This window comes from Aspergillus niger (assembly GCF_000002855.4).
Source record: "Aspergillus niger supercontig An01".
Taxonomy (NCBI): Eukaryota; Fungi; Ascomycota; class Eurotiomycetes; order Eurotiales; family Aspergillaceae; genus Aspergillus; species Aspergillus niger.
Window position 1 is genome coordinate 591273 of NT_166518.1, and position 18671 is coordinate 609943.

At 48.7% G+C, this 18671-nt stretch overlaps 9 protein-coding genes and 1 non-coding gene across 10 annotated transcripts; 3 read left to right on the forward strand and 7 right to left on the reverse strand.

The window, feature by feature from the left end:
• Nucleotides 1-189: 189 nt before the first annotated feature.
• tRNA-Asp (GTC) lies at nucleotides 190-280 on the forward strand. The gene has a single exon. It is a non-coding gene; the product is annotated as a tRNA-Asp (tRNA).
• Nucleotides 281-1055: 775 nt separating this feature from the next.
• On the reverse strand, nucleotides 1056-3349 carry An01g02460 (uncharacterized protein; the record flags this gene model as incomplete). The annotated part of the gene is made up of 3 exons (XM_001388646.3): nucleotides 1056-2510; nucleotides 2575-2760; nucleotides 2813-3349. The coding sequence occupies 3 exons, from the start codon at nucleotides 3347-3349 to the stop codon at nucleotides 1056-1058; spliced, it is 2178 nt and encodes a 725-aa protein (XP_001388683.3).
• Nucleotides 3350-3804: 455 nt separating this feature from the next.
• An01g02470 (hypothetical protein) lies at nucleotides 3805-5170 on the forward strand (the record flags this gene model as incomplete). The annotated part of the gene is made up of 7 exons (XM_059746455.1): nucleotides 3805-3870; nucleotides 3945-4075; nucleotides 4141-4191; nucleotides 4272-4460; nucleotides 4548-4667; nucleotides 4775-4894; nucleotides 4996-5170. 7 exons carry the CDS (start codon nucleotides 3805-3807, stop codon nucleotides 5168-5170), a joined length of 852 nt encoding a protein of 283 aa, XP_059603117.1.
• A 388-nt stretch (nucleotides 5171-5558) lies between these two features.
• On the reverse strand, nucleotides 5559-6344 carry An01g02480 (hypothetical protein; the record flags this gene model as incomplete). The annotated part of the gene is made up of 3 exons (XM_059746460.1): nucleotides 5559-5654; nucleotides 5908-6207; nucleotides 6267-6344. 3 exons carry the CDS (start codon nucleotides 6342-6344, stop codon nucleotides 5559-5561), a joined length of 474 nt encoding a protein of 157 aa, XP_059603118.1.
• Nucleotides 6345-7441: 1097 nt separating this feature from the next.
• Nucleotides 7442-8176, reverse strand: An01g02490 (hypothetical protein; the record flags this gene model as incomplete). Its single annotated transcript, XM_059746467.1, has 4 exons — nucleotides 7442-7461; nucleotides 7552-7661; nucleotides 7717-7792; nucleotides 7873-8176. The coding sequence occupies 4 exons, from the start codon at nucleotides 8174-8176 to the stop codon at nucleotides 7442-7444; spliced, it is 510 nt and encodes a 169-aa protein (XP_059603119.1).
• A 1259-nt stretch (nucleotides 8177-9435) lies between these two features.
• An01g02500 (uncharacterized protein) lies at nucleotides 9436-9893 on the reverse strand (the record flags this gene model as incomplete). The annotated part of the gene is made up of 2 exons (XM_001388650.3): nucleotides 9436-9733; nucleotides 9865-9893. The coding sequence occupies 2 exons, from the start codon at nucleotides 9891-9893 to the stop codon at nucleotides 9436-9438; spliced, it is 327 nt and encodes a 108-aa protein (XP_001388687.1).
• A 1413-nt stretch (nucleotides 9894-11306) lies between these two features.
• On the reverse strand, nucleotides 11307-13703 carry An01g02510 (hypothetical protein; the record flags this gene model as incomplete). The annotated part of the gene is made up of 1 exon (XM_001388651.3): nucleotides 11307-13703. One exon carries the CDS (start codon nucleotides 13701-13703, stop codon nucleotides 11307-11309), a length of 2397 nt encoding a protein of 798 aa, XP_001388688.1.
• Nucleotides 13704-14595: 892 nt separating this feature from the next.
• On the reverse strand, nucleotides 14596-15036 carry An01g02520 (hypothetical protein; the record flags this gene model as incomplete). The annotated part of the gene is made up of 4 exons (XM_059746481.1): nucleotides 14596-14615; nucleotides 14697-14701; nucleotides 14732-14942; nucleotides 15024-15036. The coding sequence occupies 4 exons, from the start codon at nucleotides 15034-15036 to the stop codon at nucleotides 14596-14598; spliced, it is 249 nt and encodes an 82-aa protein (XP_059603120.1).
• Nucleotides 15037-16630: 1594 nt separating this feature from the next.
• Nucleotides 16631-16964, reverse strand: An01g02530 (hypothetical protein; the record flags this gene model as incomplete). The annotated part of the gene is made up of 3 exons (XM_059746483.1): nucleotides 16631-16723; nucleotides 16746-16798; nucleotides 16898-16964. The coding sequence occupies 3 exons, from the start codon at nucleotides 16962-16964 to the stop codon at nucleotides 16631-16633; spliced, it is 213 nt and encodes a 70-aa protein (XP_059603121.1).
• A 226-nt stretch (nucleotides 16965-17190) lies between these two features.
• An01g02540 (uncharacterized protein) lies at nucleotides 17191-18146 on the forward strand (the record flags this gene model as incomplete). Its single annotated transcript, XM_059746489.1, has 2 exons — nucleotides 17191-17276; nucleotides 17918-18146. The coding sequence occupies 2 exons, from the start codon at nucleotides 17191-17193 to the stop codon at nucleotides 18144-18146; spliced, it is 315 nt and encodes a 104-aa protein (XP_059603122.1).
• Between the last annotated feature and the right edge of the window lie 525 nt (nucleotides 18147-18671).

The window sequence follows — 18671 nt, forward strand, 5'->3', positions numbered from 1 at the left end:
ATAATTATTATCTATTACACATAATATTCAATTTTACCCCTCCTTCTCCTCCCACCATCCCCACTACTAGTACTTAGTTCCGGTGTGGCTGACCGACCAATAATCAGCTAGCTATAACAAACCCGTCATTTTTTATTTCTATTCTCTGTTGACTGAAATAGTCTAATATAGACAGTTCACTTCATCTAATCCTCGATGGTCTAACGGTCATGATTTCCGCTTGTCAATCCCATCTCGGGAACAAGCGCGGGAGACCTGGGTTCGACTCCCAGTCGGGGAGATTTCTTTTTGCTTTTTTATTATTGTCTGTTGTCATTTATTCTTTTGGGGGGATGGTATTTGTAGGATGATGGTGCTTTCTTTATTTTGGGGGTTTCTTGTACGGTGGTATGTTGGAGGTTAATTGATAAGTTTGTTTGATTTAAAAGGGTGTTCGATGTTATGCTGAGCGTGGTTGTTGTCGGTTTTCCGATGAATGAGTATCGGAAAGTAAGACAGGTGGTGGGTTGATGATGATTTAAAAAGGATTTTTATTAGGGATTTCTTAGTTTCTCTTGTTCTATTGTATGATTATTAAATTCATAGGATAGTAGAGACTGGCTATATGTACATGACTGAAATGACGCCAGAGCTGGTTGCTTCACTTCGCTAGTATGTAGATGTCAACGAGAAGAAGATAAAGAGAATGAGGCATTTGTCTGGCTTGCTGAGATTGAGGACAATGCGATACAATATGGTCATTTGACGGGCGTGAAATCGTGAAGTGATGTATGCATATCTGTGATGCTTGCTAGTCCATAGTCTGGCCTTCTGGTAAATCCCTTATGACATGGTGGACTGCCGTGGGATAGCTCTGTTTATTTGCAACCCGATATATTTAAAGGCCACGTGGAGGCCTGCTCTCTTTTCTGGGAGCACACATGGAGCGCACGTATATTTGAGAGGGGGCGGAGCTAACACCCTTCCTCGCGGTTTGGCGCATACCCTCATCTGGGTGAGAGCCCGGCGTATGGCTCAGGGCAGTGTTTGAGAGTAAGATAGTCCAATCTCAATGCTCATCCCGTGGCCATTGAACTCCGGGTCACTGAGCTCCGAGTAATGGCTGTATCTGGCCGCAAGCGAACACCAGGTGAGTAACAAAGATTATAGAGTTCATCCACATAACTGCTGGTAGCCAAATCACCGGCTACAACGGTGGCGTGCGAAGCATGTTTGGCAGAGTCCAGTGATCGCGTAGATAGCTTGGCGACATCCACCTTGACCTCCTTGCGGACCATAATATCGCCAAGCTGTGAGAGCTCCGTCAACGTTTCCTGGGAGAGATCGCCATGGGGGGAATCCGCATGCTTGCGCGGCCAAAGTTTCAGAACAGAACGGATGGAAGGTGTGATATCGGCTTCCGTGGCGGAGCTGCTGCGTGCGTTTGAATAGTACAGTTCCCTGCCCAGCTCCTTCGCAAATCCATCACTTCCGATGTTTGCGTCGTTCAGTTGTTGCTGTGCGCGGAAGAGGCGTAGGGGCATGAAGGTGAAGTCCGGGTTCGAGACTTGAGTATCCAGATTTCCAACAGCGCAGAATGGCAGTAGGATAGAGTTTGATGCATCAGAATCAGAGAACATCCGGCAAGGGGCAATGAGAGGTCTGGCTGAGAATTTCGAGGCCATGTTGATATCGGGAGGAAGTGCGCTTTCAAGCGATGTCATCGCATGGATCAGTTGCTCGCGGAAGTCATCGATCTCTTTGTTCGACTGGGCTGCTTCAGATTTCAGCCAAGACAAGCAGGTCGATATGGTCCATCCTTCCATGTGTGAAATCAGATCGAGGTGCTGAATGTTAATTCGTTTAATCGGTAATGTTGATGAAGGCAATGGGTTACCGGTCCCCTTCGCTGTTAGTACCTCAAAGTGGTCGGAAATGGTAGGGCGCATAACAAATGAAACGAGGTGGACGCCCGGCTCGTAATTGCGGCCTCCAGTCGCGTAATCTCGCATGTCTTTTAGATGCTCGCCCAACACAGGCAATGGAATGTGCATTCGGCTGGACAAAACCGATGTGACATTTTCGACCGCAGTGAAACGGAAACCTGCGGCGGCCAGTCGATTCGCTTCCTGCTTGTCCAAATGGCGCACTGTGAAAAGCATTTGTCCCTTGCTATTGTTTAACCGAGAATATCCCATCGCCCGAGAGAAGCGCGATGTCGGAGCAGTCGTAACCAGTACATCGTCGTATAGCTTTCCGAGGGCCGGCAGAGGCTGTCGAACCTCGTCGGCGAGGTCCTGAGCGGTAACGCAAAAATGTCGCTTGAAGAGTTCGTCGAAATCGTTCTGCAATTCATTCTCCTGATCCAGGGCCTCACCCTTGGCAAGAAAGTGCTCCGTCGCCTCTTTGTCTGTCTCGATCCGACTTCTCATAAAAGGGACAACATCCTTGACCAGATTCCAGTGTCTACTCGCTCGGAATGCCCAAAGGAAAGCGGGATGGCTCCGGGTAAGGTCGTCATCGTTGAACGTCTATATAGTTGGGGGAAGATTCTGCATCAGCACAGTTCGGGAATGAATTAGATTGCAAACATACCCTGCCAACATAACGATCGACAATCTTCCGGCTAGGAAGCAACGCGTGAGGAGTGACCATGATCCGCCCAGACTGGTCAAAGAAGGCACAAGTCAAGACGAGCTGTCGAGCTTGTATGTTCAGTCTTCTCCGATTTCCACCAGCAACTACGGCACACGCCGTCAAAACTCCGCAAGCAGCGCATGCCTAACATCCGTTAACATCCGCCACATCAGGTAACCCTGGACTTCAAACATACCAAAACAGAACTGATAATGACAACTTGGCTCCGCGAAAGCTGACCATTATGCTTCATGGTTGTGTCATGATTGTAGTAGTATGTGCCAACTGCAGCAGTCCAATGCATGCCGGAGACAGCAAGGGCAAGTACACAACCGCAAATACCGCGTCGCCACCAACTATCTGTCCATGTAGCCCTCCACCGAAAGAAGACCGTCAACGCAACAGTACTAGCAAACACCGCGATGATGGTGGCACCGACGATGTTTGCAACACGGTAGCTACAGCGATAGTTGCTGATACCGAGCTGACCGATATAATGCATACCGCATACTGCACCTCCTGTGAGTACACCACCCGTCAGGATTCGGATATAACCGGCTTTCTCGCTGGCTCCTATGCTGTAGAAGGCAACAAGCAGAACGACAACCGGGAGCACAAAGGATACGCCCGTAAACGTCATGCTATAAATGATCTGAAATTGTGCTTCCCCGTTTCCCAGGACAATGGCACGGTTTCCAATGTAATGCATGCACCAAATACCGACACCGCCCATTGTTATGGAGGAAGTGAGCAATAGATACCTATATGTACGGTTAGACAGGCGCTTGTTGTTATCATGCAGTGAAGATATCGTACCAGTTGTACAGGCCAGACCTCGACGTCCGTCGGTGCAGAAGCTCCAGAGTGGTGGTACATCCCATCACACTGACTACGTAAGCCAGGAAGATGAAACCACCCATGTAAGACACATTGACATGGTCCCCGTGGGGAGCCCTGTCCGTGAGCAACATTCTCGGCGTGAGAAGCTTGTTAGAACCAAATATTACCCGCAAGACATTGGCATGGAGAAGATGATGAAAGATCCCTCACTGCATTTGCGAGCATACAACACTGGGGAGGTTACACAACAGCAGCAACGGGGCGATGCATGAGGGAAGGCAAAGGCAGAGTAAGCCTAACAGGGGCAGGCCTAACTAGCAACATGCGGGAATTCTTTTTAATATAACAATGGCATTCAGCTTCCAGGAGCTCCACGCGGCTGGGCCGTACTACGTATTAGCCATGGTTCTCCAGGTACCAGATTGACGGACCGTAATGCAATCAAGGACATTAATTTATCGAGCAGACTAAAGTGTGTTATGTCCGAGTGGGAACCACTTATTGCTTGCGGAGGCCACAGAGACCCTTCAAATTTTTACGTTGGCTGTACGCGTCCAATTAATATGCGAGGGCCCCAGAATGAGGGTCTGGCGCTCTTCCAGCGTTCACATTGGGCAATGTAAACTAAAATGTCAGTTTCCTTCCAAGGCGAATCAAAGTGTGATCTGTGTCTGATTGGATCAGAACCATCGATCGAGGTTGCAATCAGGAACCATGGGGCATTGAGTTTACCGGGTCGGTTCCAGACTTGCAGCCATGCTCGGCGAGTCAGAAACATGATTGAAGGGCCGAAGGCTATGATCAGATTAGTCCAGGAAACTAAAATTCTTCCCCTCTGCCAAAGTCGGTTATTACTTGTCGACCAGATGGGTCTACGTTTATGGCTCTCGGCGGATAAGGACCGCTAAAGCCAACCCTGTCGGACGAGGGCCAAGAAGGTTCAGCTGCGCCGTCTGGCTGAACCTTCGCTCTTCTCCGAAGATAAACCAGTTTTGCACTATAGGGTGAGCCATGCAGGACAATTTCATAGCTGGGAAAGGCCTATCGGGGAAACTGAAAGATGATTACGTATCTTAATGTCGAGCGTGTAGACTTCCCCTAATGGCGAGAAGCCCGTCAGCACATCGTTCGCAACTCCATCGGTTAAATCATCCTCTAGCCACTAATACGTCACGAGTCCTCAACTTAGGTAGCAACTATCCAGAGGGGCCGTATTGTAGCGTCAGCAGATGAAACTCAAGGCGGAACCAGACAATCAGAACCGAGCACCATGACTGATGGTACACTCTGAATCGAGATTTTCGACGGGATGGAAAAGGGCAGATTCGCCAATTGCCAGCACCCACGCGGTTGACAAGGACCCTGAGTGGTCAGTGGACGCAGTGGCGGGCTTAGCTCGGGGCACGTCCATTGGGAATCATGCGATTCACAGGCACGGGTAAGACACAATCAATCTCTAGCAGTGGAACTGAGAAGGCGAGCTGGAACCCGACGGATGGGACCAGATGGAGACCACCGGTAGCACGTTTGAAACCAGAGTCTTGCACCGTTGGATGAGCTGAACGTGGCCGAGTGGGAAGTAAGAGAGGGGGAAAGATCCAGGCGGAGCTCGGAGATGCACTCCCGTTGGACCATCACGCGTGCACTAGGCCACTTCGGGGTTAGGCAGCAGCCCCGTGACTCAGATCGTGGGTTCCTTTTCTCGATTGGCTAATCCTGATCTGGCTAGCTGGCCGAGCATGAACTCCGCTAGTCCCTTTGTGGTCGCCACCCACACAACACTGAGATCCTCTTCCAGTGAAATCTGTAAGCGATGGCATCTTCTCTGGCAGTCAGTCAATATGTGCTAGCCGGGCTGGCCAGGAAATTGGAAAGAGTAAGGTTTTAGACAAGGATGTACTTCCTCCTTTGCTAGTCAGAAACCTTGGTAGGATATTATAAAGTTAAACGGACGGAGTACCCAACCATTTCAAGTCAACAGCGATGCTACTATCTAGTAGTTTCAGTCCAGGTTGAACTCTAATAGAGTCAGTAGAAGTAGTCAAATAACATCAGGTACTTTTGCCCTCGTGGAAATACAACAAAATAAGATGGGATCCGAACTATGAGCGTCGTGTCCCGTCAGCAGCAGCAGCAGTAGTAGTAGCACGAGAACGCGACAACCAATTAATTATTCGCCAAATCCTTCCGGTTAACCCCTGCCGGATATTCCTCCTACTAACCTTACTGCGTAAGTCAGAACTCAATGATCAACTCGCTCCTTGTGTTGACTATCTCTATATCAAAGATGATGAGTTTCTGTCCTTTGGGAAAAATCCACTGCAAATTTTTGTTATAACTGAGCCAGAAACCAAAGGCCCACTAAGTCTGATTTTCACGGAAGTAGAATATCCTCCCGAGCAATCCGTGAAAAAATAAAAGAGAGAACCAAACAACCAAGTGATTGATAACCATGGAAGGGAATGTTTCCAATTCCATAACCATTCCATAGAAACAGCGCTGACCCGCTGTAAGCACATCAACACACAGTAGCACAAGCATGAGCCTGCAGGCTGCAGCAGCCAGATTAATGAATTTGTCACCCTTTCCGAGTTGTGCTGACAGCACTGGCGCTGCCGCCCAACTGATCGGATCCTTCATTCCTCCATCGCATATGTAGATTACTATTGAAGTATCTAGGAAGATCCTCCATCCTTCTACAGCCCCCAAGAATAATAGTAATTGGTATGCAGAGACAGCCCCAGACCAGGCCTAACCTAGCAGACCACATACATCCTGATTCCTCCCCGATCAACACGCTCCGATCATACAATCCAGCTTATTCCGGGATACCTCGGCCTCACTCCTATACGATCCAGCCGAGCAGCAATTGGGCTAGGCAGGTCCATGACTAGATTAATTCATATGACAGCCAATATCACCCAATTAATTTAGTGGGCACGTGCCTCACTGAAGGATTTTTTCTATTGCATAATAGGGTATAGCCTCGGCACGCATTCCGCAACCTCAGGGGATAAGCAATAGGAGAAGTGAAACAAGAAGGCACAGTAGCACAACAGTACAGCACTGCATAACATAGCACGGAGCAGTGAAGGTGCATTCATCAAAAAGTGGCTGTGCGCACAGTGCATGTGTAGCTGAATGATGGAGCCATGAGCCGTGTTGTGGTGGTCCTCTGGCCCACTCCTCTGGGAATCCTTTGGTGTGCCGAAAGATGTCCGTACTCGGACGGGGCTAATGCGGCAGTAAATCTTGATAAGGTAGATGAAGTAGCAATCCATGAAATTTTTTGATTAGGGGTGATTTTGATAGGGAAAGAGTAGTTTGGATGATAATATTTTCTGTGTAGATGCGAGAATCTGAGTATACTCAGTAGACCACGGCCACTTGTGGCATCTGCACGTGTTGTGATGCGTCTAGCCGGTACCTTGCATGAAAACTCCGCTTTGACAATTTACAATCCTGGATAAGCTTCTGATGTATCTCAAACCATCCCTATAATATAGTATTCTGTGATATGTGGTAACCCCCGTCGATATTAATATTGTATCCGGATCAAGACTCGACCAAGTGGCTGGAAGACCTGCGACTGACTCGACGACCCAGTTTTGTTCAGACCGCTTATTTGGCTATGATTAATCGGCGAGGCCAATTTCGAGGTACACAGTAGTTAATTATCTTATCTATTCATTCTGGTTGTTTATCCAGTGCACAGTACCTATTGGGGGGTAGGCTCCTACACTATGCTTGTTGGTCAATTGCCAAATCATCACAGCAACTACTCAATTTCTATCTCCATCTATATATAGTCATCATGGGGGCCACTCATTAGCCAGAAATAATGGCGGATATATAGAGCTGGGGGCCAATAATCCAATTGATTGCTCTTTTTAGGCAACAATAAAATACTAGTGTTAAAGAACTGAGTTTCAATCTTTTGGACCAAGGACAATGTATCACCTTACCTACAGAATGTTATGAATCCCTATCCCATAAGCTCATGCTCTATAAGGTAATGTGCGTAGAAGCACTTAAAAGCATACGTGTCGACACTAAGCTACTCTCCTCTCCCTTCGATATGATTCCTCCTCTTACGATCAATTGAGAGATGAATGCCTGAGAAAAGAGCATCTGATATATACGATAATGACAATCTATTCTCTATTTCCGGACGATTGATATATTGCTCATATTTGGGGCCATAACTATTAGACAATGCGTGTTATTTACTTATCATAAGAGGGTACATAAAAGCTTTACCATCCATACTCTGCTTGACCAGTATTCGTACAATCATCGGGATCTATTTGCAGCCACCTTCCTAAATACTCCCATTCTATTGCAATCACACGTTTATTACTCAATTCGACCATTTTCGTTACATGCTTTTAACATGATAGTCAAGCTGCTACTTACTGTATGAGCAGCCAGGAACAGCAACATGGAAGACCTTAACGACTATCTTTTCCACCAGTGGGTCCCGGAGGTTTGTGAGAAGTTGGCCAGGCAAAGTAATAGCAGCTGCATAACTTGAGGGAGTATTCGAACCTCTGTTCATACCCGTGACAGAGGTCAAGAAGACGTATGATGTTGTATGATTAGTCTGAATTCCCCCCCCCCCCCCTCCCCAAAAAGTTAGAGTATGGAAAATCAGATTATTAGCACAGAATCTAAACGTTCTAAGCAAGTCGCAGCTTGTCAACTGGACCGAACTCACCATTTGGACAAGTGGGTATTCTCTGTATATAAGTCCCACTAGGTACCTATTCAATCAAACTGGCTATTATCTAGTTATCGGAGTAGTATATAAGCAGGATTAACTAGAAAGCCCTGCTATATTCACTTCATATTACATTTCTAGTACTATCTATCTGGAGAAAGCGAAGCCTAATCTCAACCAGGTACATTGTGAAGCTGTCTACAATTCTGATCTGTCTGGGTAATACTTCTGTCGTATCTCCCCGTACTAGATACAATGGTGTCCGCGAACTTGAATATTATTATTATGATTCCAAGATCATTGGGGGGGGGGAGAAGCCGGGGTTGCTCAGGATGAGAATCCGGCTTGTTTTGGAATTAAACAGGAAACAGCTAAGCTGAAATATGGGATGGTGTATATGCAGGGAAAATGATATCTAATCAAATTACATGCGGCATAGCTCCTCTAGTGAATTGAGATTCGTAGTTATGTTGTTGTTTGTTTACACCGAACGTATCAGGATATTTGAGTTCGTTGTGGATAGTATACCAACTTGTTTGCATCGAATTGAAAGACCAAATTAAGTGCGGTCACGTTGTACTACTACTACACTTGAAGACGGTAGTTTGCTGTCTTGCATTTTTTATTCTATCGGCATCAAGATGGTATTATACTATAGGTCGAACCTAGGAAAGACCAGCATATGGGGAATACTGTTGAGAATGATTGATGATTCTTCTCGACCAGAGCAATGCAGTAGCATTTGTATGCCTTGGAGATGCTGTCCCTTTAAGCGCGTTGCTAGTACTTGCTGCATGACGCTTGTGGTGGTTATTTACCATATATTCATTGGGTGATGTACGACAGACTGGATATGTCTGAATCCGGCTAAGATTGTGTCATTTATGCTGCTTCAACAATACATAGTATAAGTAGCAAGATACAGGGATTTAAGTCGTCGATTTGCTCTTGTTTGCTGCGATGTCTGATCAGAGTGTAAAGTGACAAGCAAGCCTGATGTCATCTTACATTAGCGTATGATATGGTTCGATAGAGATAGATATGCAGGTTACCTGCATACTAGTTGAGGTTTTGATTGAATCGCTACTATAGCCCAGGAATACGACCATAACTACATCTAAAATTGACAGGTACCACCATCAATTCTATATAGATAGTCTAGACAAGGTGTGCGGGGTAAGAAGCCCATCAATTAGATTTCATTTGTAACTAGCATAACCATCAAGGTATCCCCTTATTATCATCTATCAACGGGGAATTTATGCAAGCAGAGCCTGGATCTTCTGCTCCAGACCCTTGGGGTTGGCACCGGTGAGGTCGTCGAACTTCTTGCCGTCCTTGAAGAGCAGGAAAGTGGGCATGGCACGGATACCGAGCTCGGCAGCAACCTCGGACAGTTCGTCGACGTCGATCTTGTAGAACTTGGCGTTGGGGTAGGTGTTGCTGAACTCCTCGACCTTGGGGGAGATAGCCTTGCAAGGACCGCACCAGGTAGCGAAGCAGTCAAGGACGATGGCGTCGGTGGAGTTGGTAACCTTCTCGGCGAACTCGGCCTTACTGCAAAGACAGTAAAATTAGTAGTGGTCTCAGAATGGATAGAGGGGTAGAGTGCGGGGAGAGAGAGGGGCGGGGATGTCTGCTGGTAAGACGATGAGCTTCGGGGGAGAAAGGGAAGGAATTGCACATACGAGGTGATGTCGTGAACCTTGTGAGACATGGTGGAGGATGTGTGAGAGAAAGCGCGACGGCTGTGGATGAACGGAGTTGGACGGAGGAAAGAGGGCGCTACTGCGGTTCTAGTGGAAGACTGGAGAGAGAATCTAGCGGAGGAGGAGGAAGAGAAGAGGCGTCGGGAGGCCAGAGTGGATGGTTTAAAACTATGGGAAGGTTGAGACGACGATTAGCTCCGAATGAGGGGCAGCCCAGCAACGGAGGGGCACAAATCGAATTTGTAGTTTGAGTGACGTTGCACCGCCCTCTGACTAATCACCCCGGGGCGTCGAAGCCTCTCGGTCACAGTCGAAGGCAAGGGTCGCTTCTGGGCAGTATGGGCTTACCAAGTGGCGCCTCGTGAGAGACGAAGACGGGTTTGATTTGTCAGGCTAACAGCAGACATTCTGGCTGCAATTGAATAGTATAATCAACAGTAAGGTATATTACGGGCCGGTTGGGCAACTTGGTTGGTGGAAGGGAAAGGGGAAGGAGATGCACGAAACGGTGAAGGAAGAAACCCCCAAGGCAAAATGACGTGCTCCCGTCGCTTATGAATCGCGACCGGTCTGGACAGGCGCGCTCGGCCTGAGGCAGCAGCAGCAGCAGCAGCCGCCGCCGCCCTCGGCGAGTCTCTCCGATCACCTGACTCAAGAGCGGAAGAAGATGGCAGTATAATTCACGGGTGTATTTGGGGAGAGGGTTCAGGGAGTCATTCGTATCAAGTTGGCTGGTTTATTGTCTGGGGGGTATGGAAAGATCCATCTAGTGATATTTACAGGCAGTAGGTAAGCGGTCCAGGATGTCATCCATCTCTCGAAAGATAACAGGCCGCGATACTCGAGCATATAGTACAGTCAAGACATTAAACAATAGCACGGGTGGTAATCGTAATAAGGAAACGTGAACAGGTAGATTGTGTCACAATATGTGCATTGAACTGAAGAACGAGAATGCTTCGAGTCTATCAAAAACGCGTAAGTGCCTGCGATCACTACAAGGCAGTGATCGGGGCCAAACTCATTCAAACTTCCGCTGATGTGGGGGTATCAACAAATTCGAAAAGTAACAATGCCCACCAACAAGACCAGAGCACGGACACAACCAGTGCTTGACCCGATGAGAGCGTTGAAGGAATATAAGCATGGCTACATCCAGCGCCATGAACCCTGAGGAAATCCGCCGGGGAAGTATGAGGGGAAGGGGAGGGGGGTTTCTGGAAGGAAAAGGAGCGACATAGGAAAGGTCTAAACGAGCGACTGGGGTATATACGGGAAATAATCAAATAAAATGCATCGTGCTGACATCAGAAGAATCTCGACACGGGCAATTATTCCACGTAGTAGCAAGGGCGTCACTAGGATCTACCTCTGGTGATCGAAGCAACGTTGCGCACAGGATGGTCCGTTGGCGACCTGGTTCAATTCGAGCGCCCATTCCCGTGGTTATCAGACGTTTCGAGCTCAAACTCAGCAGAGTGCTCTTCAATGGGACTGAATTCTTCTTCGGCACAGAAGGACTGGACATTCTTCAAGAGTCCTTCGTTGGACTTCGGACGGATTGCTGGAGTCACAAGTACAGGTCGCCGGGCAATTTGATCATGCCAGGTCTCCTCTGCTTGCTCCGGTACGCTATCCATAGGCGAGTCCTTGTCAGGCGACGCACCAGCTACATCAGGGCCGGATTTGAGACCCTCATCCTGATTGGTCCCAAATCTGACAAGAGGTTCGCTAACCGGAACGTCATCTCCATTGGAGGACCCCTCATGGCCCTCTTCCATGATGTTTCGCGATGAGCTAAGGCTGGTGCGCAGTGGATTGCTCGCCTTCTTCTGAGATATGCGACGTAAGAATTGTCCCGACATCCATGATCCTTCGGAGTCAATCGATGCTAGAGATTGGGACAAAGGAAGATTGTCCGGGTCACCTTCCCAGCTGTCGCCTGTCCAAGAATGGTGAGGATTTCTCGGGATGTCCTGGGGTTCTGACCCAGAACTGGGGATGGGATACTGGGTCCCCATGTTGATATCTGACATCTCATCTTCTCTCTCGAACTCATCCAACACCTCTGGGATATCAGGTGATTGAAGCCTAGAGTCCGGTGGAGAAAGGGGCTCGTCACCGAAGTGTTCGGTAAACTTGGACTGCGACCGCTTGATGGTACCTGACCCCAGGAATGTCCGAGGAGCAGTGACGAATGAGGGAGGTGGGCCAGACGACTGCGTCTGGACCTTGAAGAAAGATTCATGAGACGGGTTCGAGTGCTCAGGACTGCGTTCATGGAAACGTTCACGATAGCTGCGTTTGAGGCGCGAGCTACCACGTCGGAAAATAGAAGTAAGCGTATTAACACGTCCGCTGCCATGGTCAGACAAGCGCCGGTCTGAGTCTATGGTTCGCGAAATATCGGATGTGGATTCTCGGCCTATGCCATAGAGTTGCGAAGAAGTTGGGCTATACAGCTCACGCCTCGACGGCGAATGAGACAAACTGCTGCCAGACATTCCCATGTCTTGCGACGGAGCGAAGCTACGACGCATCACAAGCTTCGGTTCCCGAATGGAGCTATCGTCGATGTTACCAATGACATGCACACTATCAACGGACTCGCGGCCACGTCGATCTGTGTCTTTGGAAGCACCTCTCAGCCAAGATCCAGAAGAATTACCGCCCAGGAAGGCATTGGTTTCGTTTGTCCGAGGAGCATATTCTTTTGACCGATCAGATACAGCCCGGCTCTCCGCGCCAGGCCGACCACGTGGAGCTAAAGATGTGTCTTCAGCCTCGCTGGATGGTTCTTGGGGAACAGCATCGGCTTCGGCTTCTGCTTCTGCTTGCCGCTGTTGTTCCGCAGCGCGTTGTAACTTCCGGTGAAGTCTTGCTTGATCTTCAAGTTGCTTGCGCTCCCTACGCCGGCGGTCCCTTTCAAGCAATTCCCTGAGGGCACCGGCATCTAAGTCGTCGGCTAGCTTGTCTACTCTCTTCTTAGAACGCGAGTGCTCGTTGTGCGTGGCATAAGCCGGTGTCTTATCCTTCCGAATTGAAGGCTCAGACGGCCTTTGACTCTTAGCTGTCGACACCCGAGGAGCTTCCACATAGCGTATGACCGGACGAGGCGTCCATGCAGCAAAAGTGTTGACCTTGAACGTATAGGATTCGAAAATATCCGAGAGTGAGGATGCAGCAGAGTCACGCATCGAAAGACTGGTGTCAGAACAGTGCCGATCGGAGCGTCGACTCTGGGCTCCATTAGCCCTGCGTGTCTCAATGGAAAACTGCTCCCCGGGTAGCGGAGAGGGACGACGAGGAATATCGATCGGAGCAGAAGCCAACATCCGTATTTCCCGTTCTCTGGCAATCTCGTACGCCTTGCGCTTACTCAGCTTCTTCTTTAACACTGCCGGGCCATTCTCGTTACGCTTGGATTTCAGCAACGATGCAGAGCGAGACAAAGAAGGTTGTTCGTGGCTCATGGTGGAGTAAGTTGTGTAGGCATCGGAATGCTGGCCTGCTCGGGAGACCGGGACCCGGTTTTCTTTCATCGGGGTCGGTTGCTCACTGTGTGACGTAGGTGGAGGGTACTGGACGACAGGAGAAGACGTCGGATGAGAGGCATCGTGCAAAAAGCTCGGGACGACTTCGACGGGCTGGGCGTGTCTGTTCTTCTGACGTTTGGAGTGCTTGCGGGACAGTCTGCCGAGCTTGCCGTCATCGAAGCTGTGGCGAGGCTCTTGTGACGACTGGACATCCGCCACGGCAGGTGCATCCAGTTGGATCGTATGCCGCTTGTTCTTACGACCAAACGGCCATATCGCCATGGCGCCTGGTTGATGATACCTCGTCCCGCCTGATCAGTCAAACGTGGACACTGAAACTATCGGAGATGACGTTGAACCGGGTGACTGGACTCATCAGGAAGGACCGGGGAAGGATTAGACACGCGACCAGCAGGCGAATCTAGAGTAAATAACAAGGCACGGGTAACAGCCTGAAATAAACAAAGCACCAGACAGACAGGGTGACTGAAGAAAGGAAGAGAAGGAGGAACAATCCAAGGTGGTCTGTCTAGAGACGGAGGCGAACCGAGACATGCAAAGCGGTGGGAAGGACTAGGGTGCAGCGGAGCGTGTGGGTTGTTGTAAGTAGTAGTGTGTGTGTGTGTGTGTGTAGGCAGTGGAAGTAGTAAGTTCAAGGATGATCCAGGCGCTGGTAATTGGCTACCGGAGTAGTGTAGGTACGGGACCGGGGGGAAGATCAGAAGGGGTCGTAGCAGGTGACTATTGGTTTAGAACGAACGGGTAATCGTAGCAGGAAAGGTAGTAGTGGGAATCGGTTTAGTAGCAATAGTGAGACCGGGAGCCACGCCACATGGGGTGGCGGAAAAACAGAGATACAGAGGGGGGCAATCTCGTTTTTTCGGGTCACAAACAAAACAAGGAGTAGAAAGGAGAAGAGAAACAGAAAGGAGTGGAAAAGAGGGGACAGGGGGAGGGAGGGGAAAGAAGAAAAGCGAGAGAGGGGAACCCGATGAGATGAGAAAGCGAGGAAGATGAAGAAAGGAGGAAGAGAGGGAGGAGAGGAGAAAGGGAGACAAGACGACGAAGATGTAGAAAGCGAGAGATGGATGGTAAGTAACGAGCGAGACGAGACGAGCAGAAAGGTAAGCAAGCAAGTACCAGGTGATGAGCCCAACGAGGACCGACAACCTGCCTATCTGGCAGCGGTTTTTCCTACTTGACAGCCAGAAGAGAAGCAAAGCAAAGCAAAGCTATTCTGCCTACCTCCTAGTTTACCGACTAGTACCAACTTACTATTACTTTACTTACTCACTTACTTACTCACTTACTCACTAGTAGACAAAACGGTCAAAAGTCGAGAGCGAGGGACTGAGAGGGCCGAGACACAAACAAACCCGCCCGTTTCTGAACCAGGGGATCTCGTCGGTTGGTTAGTGGTTACACACCGTCGACCCTCCCCGGGGCCGGCCGTCACAGCAGAACCACTTGGAACCAGTCCAAATCCACCACCGGGACGCTTGATTTTTTCCGTTATATTTTCTGATTATTTTATTATTATTGTTATTTTATTATTAACAGAAGGAGATTAGTTCGTTACGAACTTACTTACTACTTACATACTTACTCCATACATACAGCTCTCTCTCTCTCTCTTCTGTCTCTGTCTTTTTGCGCTGCTGTTCAGGTGATGGATTATATGCATCAACCCGTTCTTCTAATTAACAACCCCCTCCCTCCCCTTTCTTTTCCCTTACCCACCAAGATGTTCCTTCGTCTCTCTACTGGATAGAGGTCCGTCCCATTTTAGGGTGTCTAGAAGGAGAAATGTCCAGCACATACCTGCAGATGCCGCCTCCCAACTCTCCAACAGAAACCCGTTTTATGTTTTCTTTCTTTTTTCCCCTTCTGTGTGGTTATCATTTAATACACATCTAGTCTAGTTGGTTCCTATTCAGGAGAGAGATCATGCGGGAAACCTGAAAGACACAAAAATCGATTGTCGAAAAAATTTCTTCCAAATGTGGAGAAAAGACCACTAGTGGCACCTAAACTGCCAGATTGCAGCCCAATCCGATTATTGTTACCAGAAACTAGGGGCAACTTCATTGGTACCTGCCTTAGGGAGTGCCTAGCCAGTGAATGACCCATGGTATCTGCCGTACTCCACACTCCATACTTAGAAACCGAACTAAACCACAGCAGCTAGTAATTTATCCGGATATTGTTACTGCACGACGCAGCCCACTTTACAGCACACTCGGTATGTGCGAGCTCGGTCAGTACCACCTCAAAACAAGGCGCCAATCAATACAGCCTCAGCTCCTCCCGGGGAGGGGGGGCGCCTTCGGGGCAGGAGGCAAGGCGTTTTCTCCCTTGAAGATCATATTATCTCCTAGAACATACTTAGGCAGATACTGTTATTCTTTCGAGATCATTCTTACTTAACTTCACGAGATCTGCTAATTAGGACAAAATTTATCGCCCATGATGTCATGCTAAAGCTTACTCTTCCGACGACTCTCACATACGAGATCCATGCAGCCTGATCGGAATTGAGTTTATCGTGATAAGAGAGAGGAAGCTTTTGAGAATGTGTTAGGCAGCTGCTCCTTAGCCTTTTCGGCCGATGCCAAGGAAGGCTCCTCTGGTTACTATCGAGGGCGCGCGCCTATGACATATATATTCAGTGAGCTCGACATGACCTGTATCTAGAAGTAATCACAACCGCGGAAAGTACCGTGCAAGACCTTTCCAAACCTACCTACATGAGCCGGATGCACGCTCAATACCCCCGCTCATCTTACCGACGGCAATAACCGCTCCTCATTCACAAAGTACCCTGGAATACTGAGAGCATGCATGATTACTCCTCATGCCTACATGGTGGCTTCGCAGTATCTAAGCGATCGCACTTCCAAATTACAGTAAGCACGATGAAAGATTTTCAAGTCCCGCGCCCGGGCCTTAGCTAAGCAGTTGGGCCCCATCCTCGCGACATGAGGAATGCTTAGAGGGGCGAAATGACGGTCCAACGGGCTTCTTGGGGTGGGGAGTCACCGTCCCCAGGAGCCATAACCGCGATACGAAAATCTTAGCTTGGCTTCAGCCGAGTGTGTTAGAGCCGATGATAATTTTACCAGTCGATACGATCAGAGATCCAGACCAGCAGAGAGAGATACAGTGTACTTAGTTAGGTGAGTGGGTTGTGTTCGATGCTACTCTGGCAGCTAGGGATCGGTACATGACCATCGGTATCCAATAGGTATCACTGCTGGTTGATCGTATGGAGTAAGCCTAGTACTCAGCAATGTCTTACTCACCTGCTACAAAGTACTAAACTACCTCCATCGGTCTGGAATTGGCTAACTTTTCACCATTTTGCGCTCCTCCATCACCTGAAAACCACTCTCACACAATTTACTTAGTCAGGTACCGCCCACATCTTACAGGGGTGTATGGACTATGGAGCACCACGATGGGAGTTCATGTTTAACTTCCCGCTCCCAGCCCATCCAATTTCCGCTGGCCACAAGCTAATAAATTGACAATTTTGACAGCCATTGACAGGTCGAGTATGCATTGGCCAAAGCGTGCAGCACCCATCACAATAACGTAAACCGTAACGGTCGAATACCCATTGTCAGTTAGGGAGCTGCTGCTCGCAATTACAGTGGGGCCATTTTTTTCCGACTAAAGAACCTTAGGGTCCAAAGGTTGAACACCACAAAACTTCAGTCAGTGCGATGTCCGTCGATCACTGTGGTTTTGATCCGGTCATATATTCGAAATGGGCAAGTCCGCAGGCCTGGACAGAATCGAACTGCGTCAGTGGCTCACTCTAGTCAGCTGCGATGAGCGGCTCGACTGTCCTGGGTTTGAGTGACCTGAGTCATCCACCACGCCAAACCCCGGCAACGGAAATAATCTCCTCTTGTTTACTTTGGTCCTTGCAGATTACTTACTCGGCCCCGACTCTCCCTACAAACCAACTAGGAACAAGCGAGTTAGTGTCTAGCCCACTCGAGTCTTCAATCATTAGTTCGTACTCGACCGGAAATGCCGAAGTCAGGCCCATGCGAGCCCACTTACGCGCGTGCTGCATTGGATTAGGAAGAGCGCAGAACAGTCGCGCAATTCTACTATTGACCTAGATACTATTCAATTACTACACAATGTTGCTGGCATCCTATCAAGTTACCCTATTCGGGTAAACATTAACGATCTCTCTCATCGTTACCTATCTCGTGCTGGTTAGAGCCTGCGATTGTCATGACATCTGCTAGCCCGGTGCATCATCAGACTACTACAAAGTAGTCACCGATGCGCTCATACTAGTCTCAAGGTTGTCATTTCGTCCACTCGTATCTTCGTCCGTTGAGTTCGGCCCATCAGCCCCTCGCGATGATACACATTGGTTTTAAGGGTCATCCAGCGCAAATCAGTGGACCAGTGTTCCTGATTACTTAGAGACCCGGCTAGATCTCTGTCTCACGAGAGGCACGAGATGGAAGAAGGAGTGAGACATTCCGTCTGACTAACATCCGCTGGAAAGAGATTGGGCGTGCACAAGTGGCGGCTAGCTTTTCCTGCCTTGCATGTACGGAGGCGAGAGCAGGTGGCCGTCGGCCCTTGTTAATGGGGTTTTACTCGGAGACTTCAGCGTGGCTTAACTCTGTACAGCATTCGGCTAGGCAGGGAAAGGTAGCCAACACTCCCGGTACCATGGTTTTAGAGCAGCTCTAATCAAACGCACAGGACGCCCAGAGTTTTCTTGGTACTAGTAGTCTGTTTTGTCTAGTCCGGCGTCCCCCTCGTTCTAGATAGATAACTAGTCATGCGCTCCGCTGCCTATGCATGTCATGCTCCATCGGCCATATGGAGCATCCAGATGTGGGTTTTCGTAATTATCATTCAGTCACTAGTAAATTATCACCGAACACTCTCGGTATAAACGCTCTTATTGATAGGCGGATTAATTTCCCTTCTAGGAGGGGGTGTGGGTCTCCCTAACATTAAGAAGCCGTTGTGTATCCAACCAATTCTGGTACCTGACTCCCCAACTTATTAGGATAGCCGGGTGCGTTACCCTGCCCATTTTGTGTTACATGCTGGACTACCGAATAAATATTTTGCAGTGTCGCCGAAGTGTCATAGGCAACGGAGTATATATCATGATTGTGTATGGCTGAGAAGATACCGTGCAGCAACTAATGCACTGCAATATAAATGTCCATTCCAATCCGCAAGTACATGCAGTGTAGAATCAGC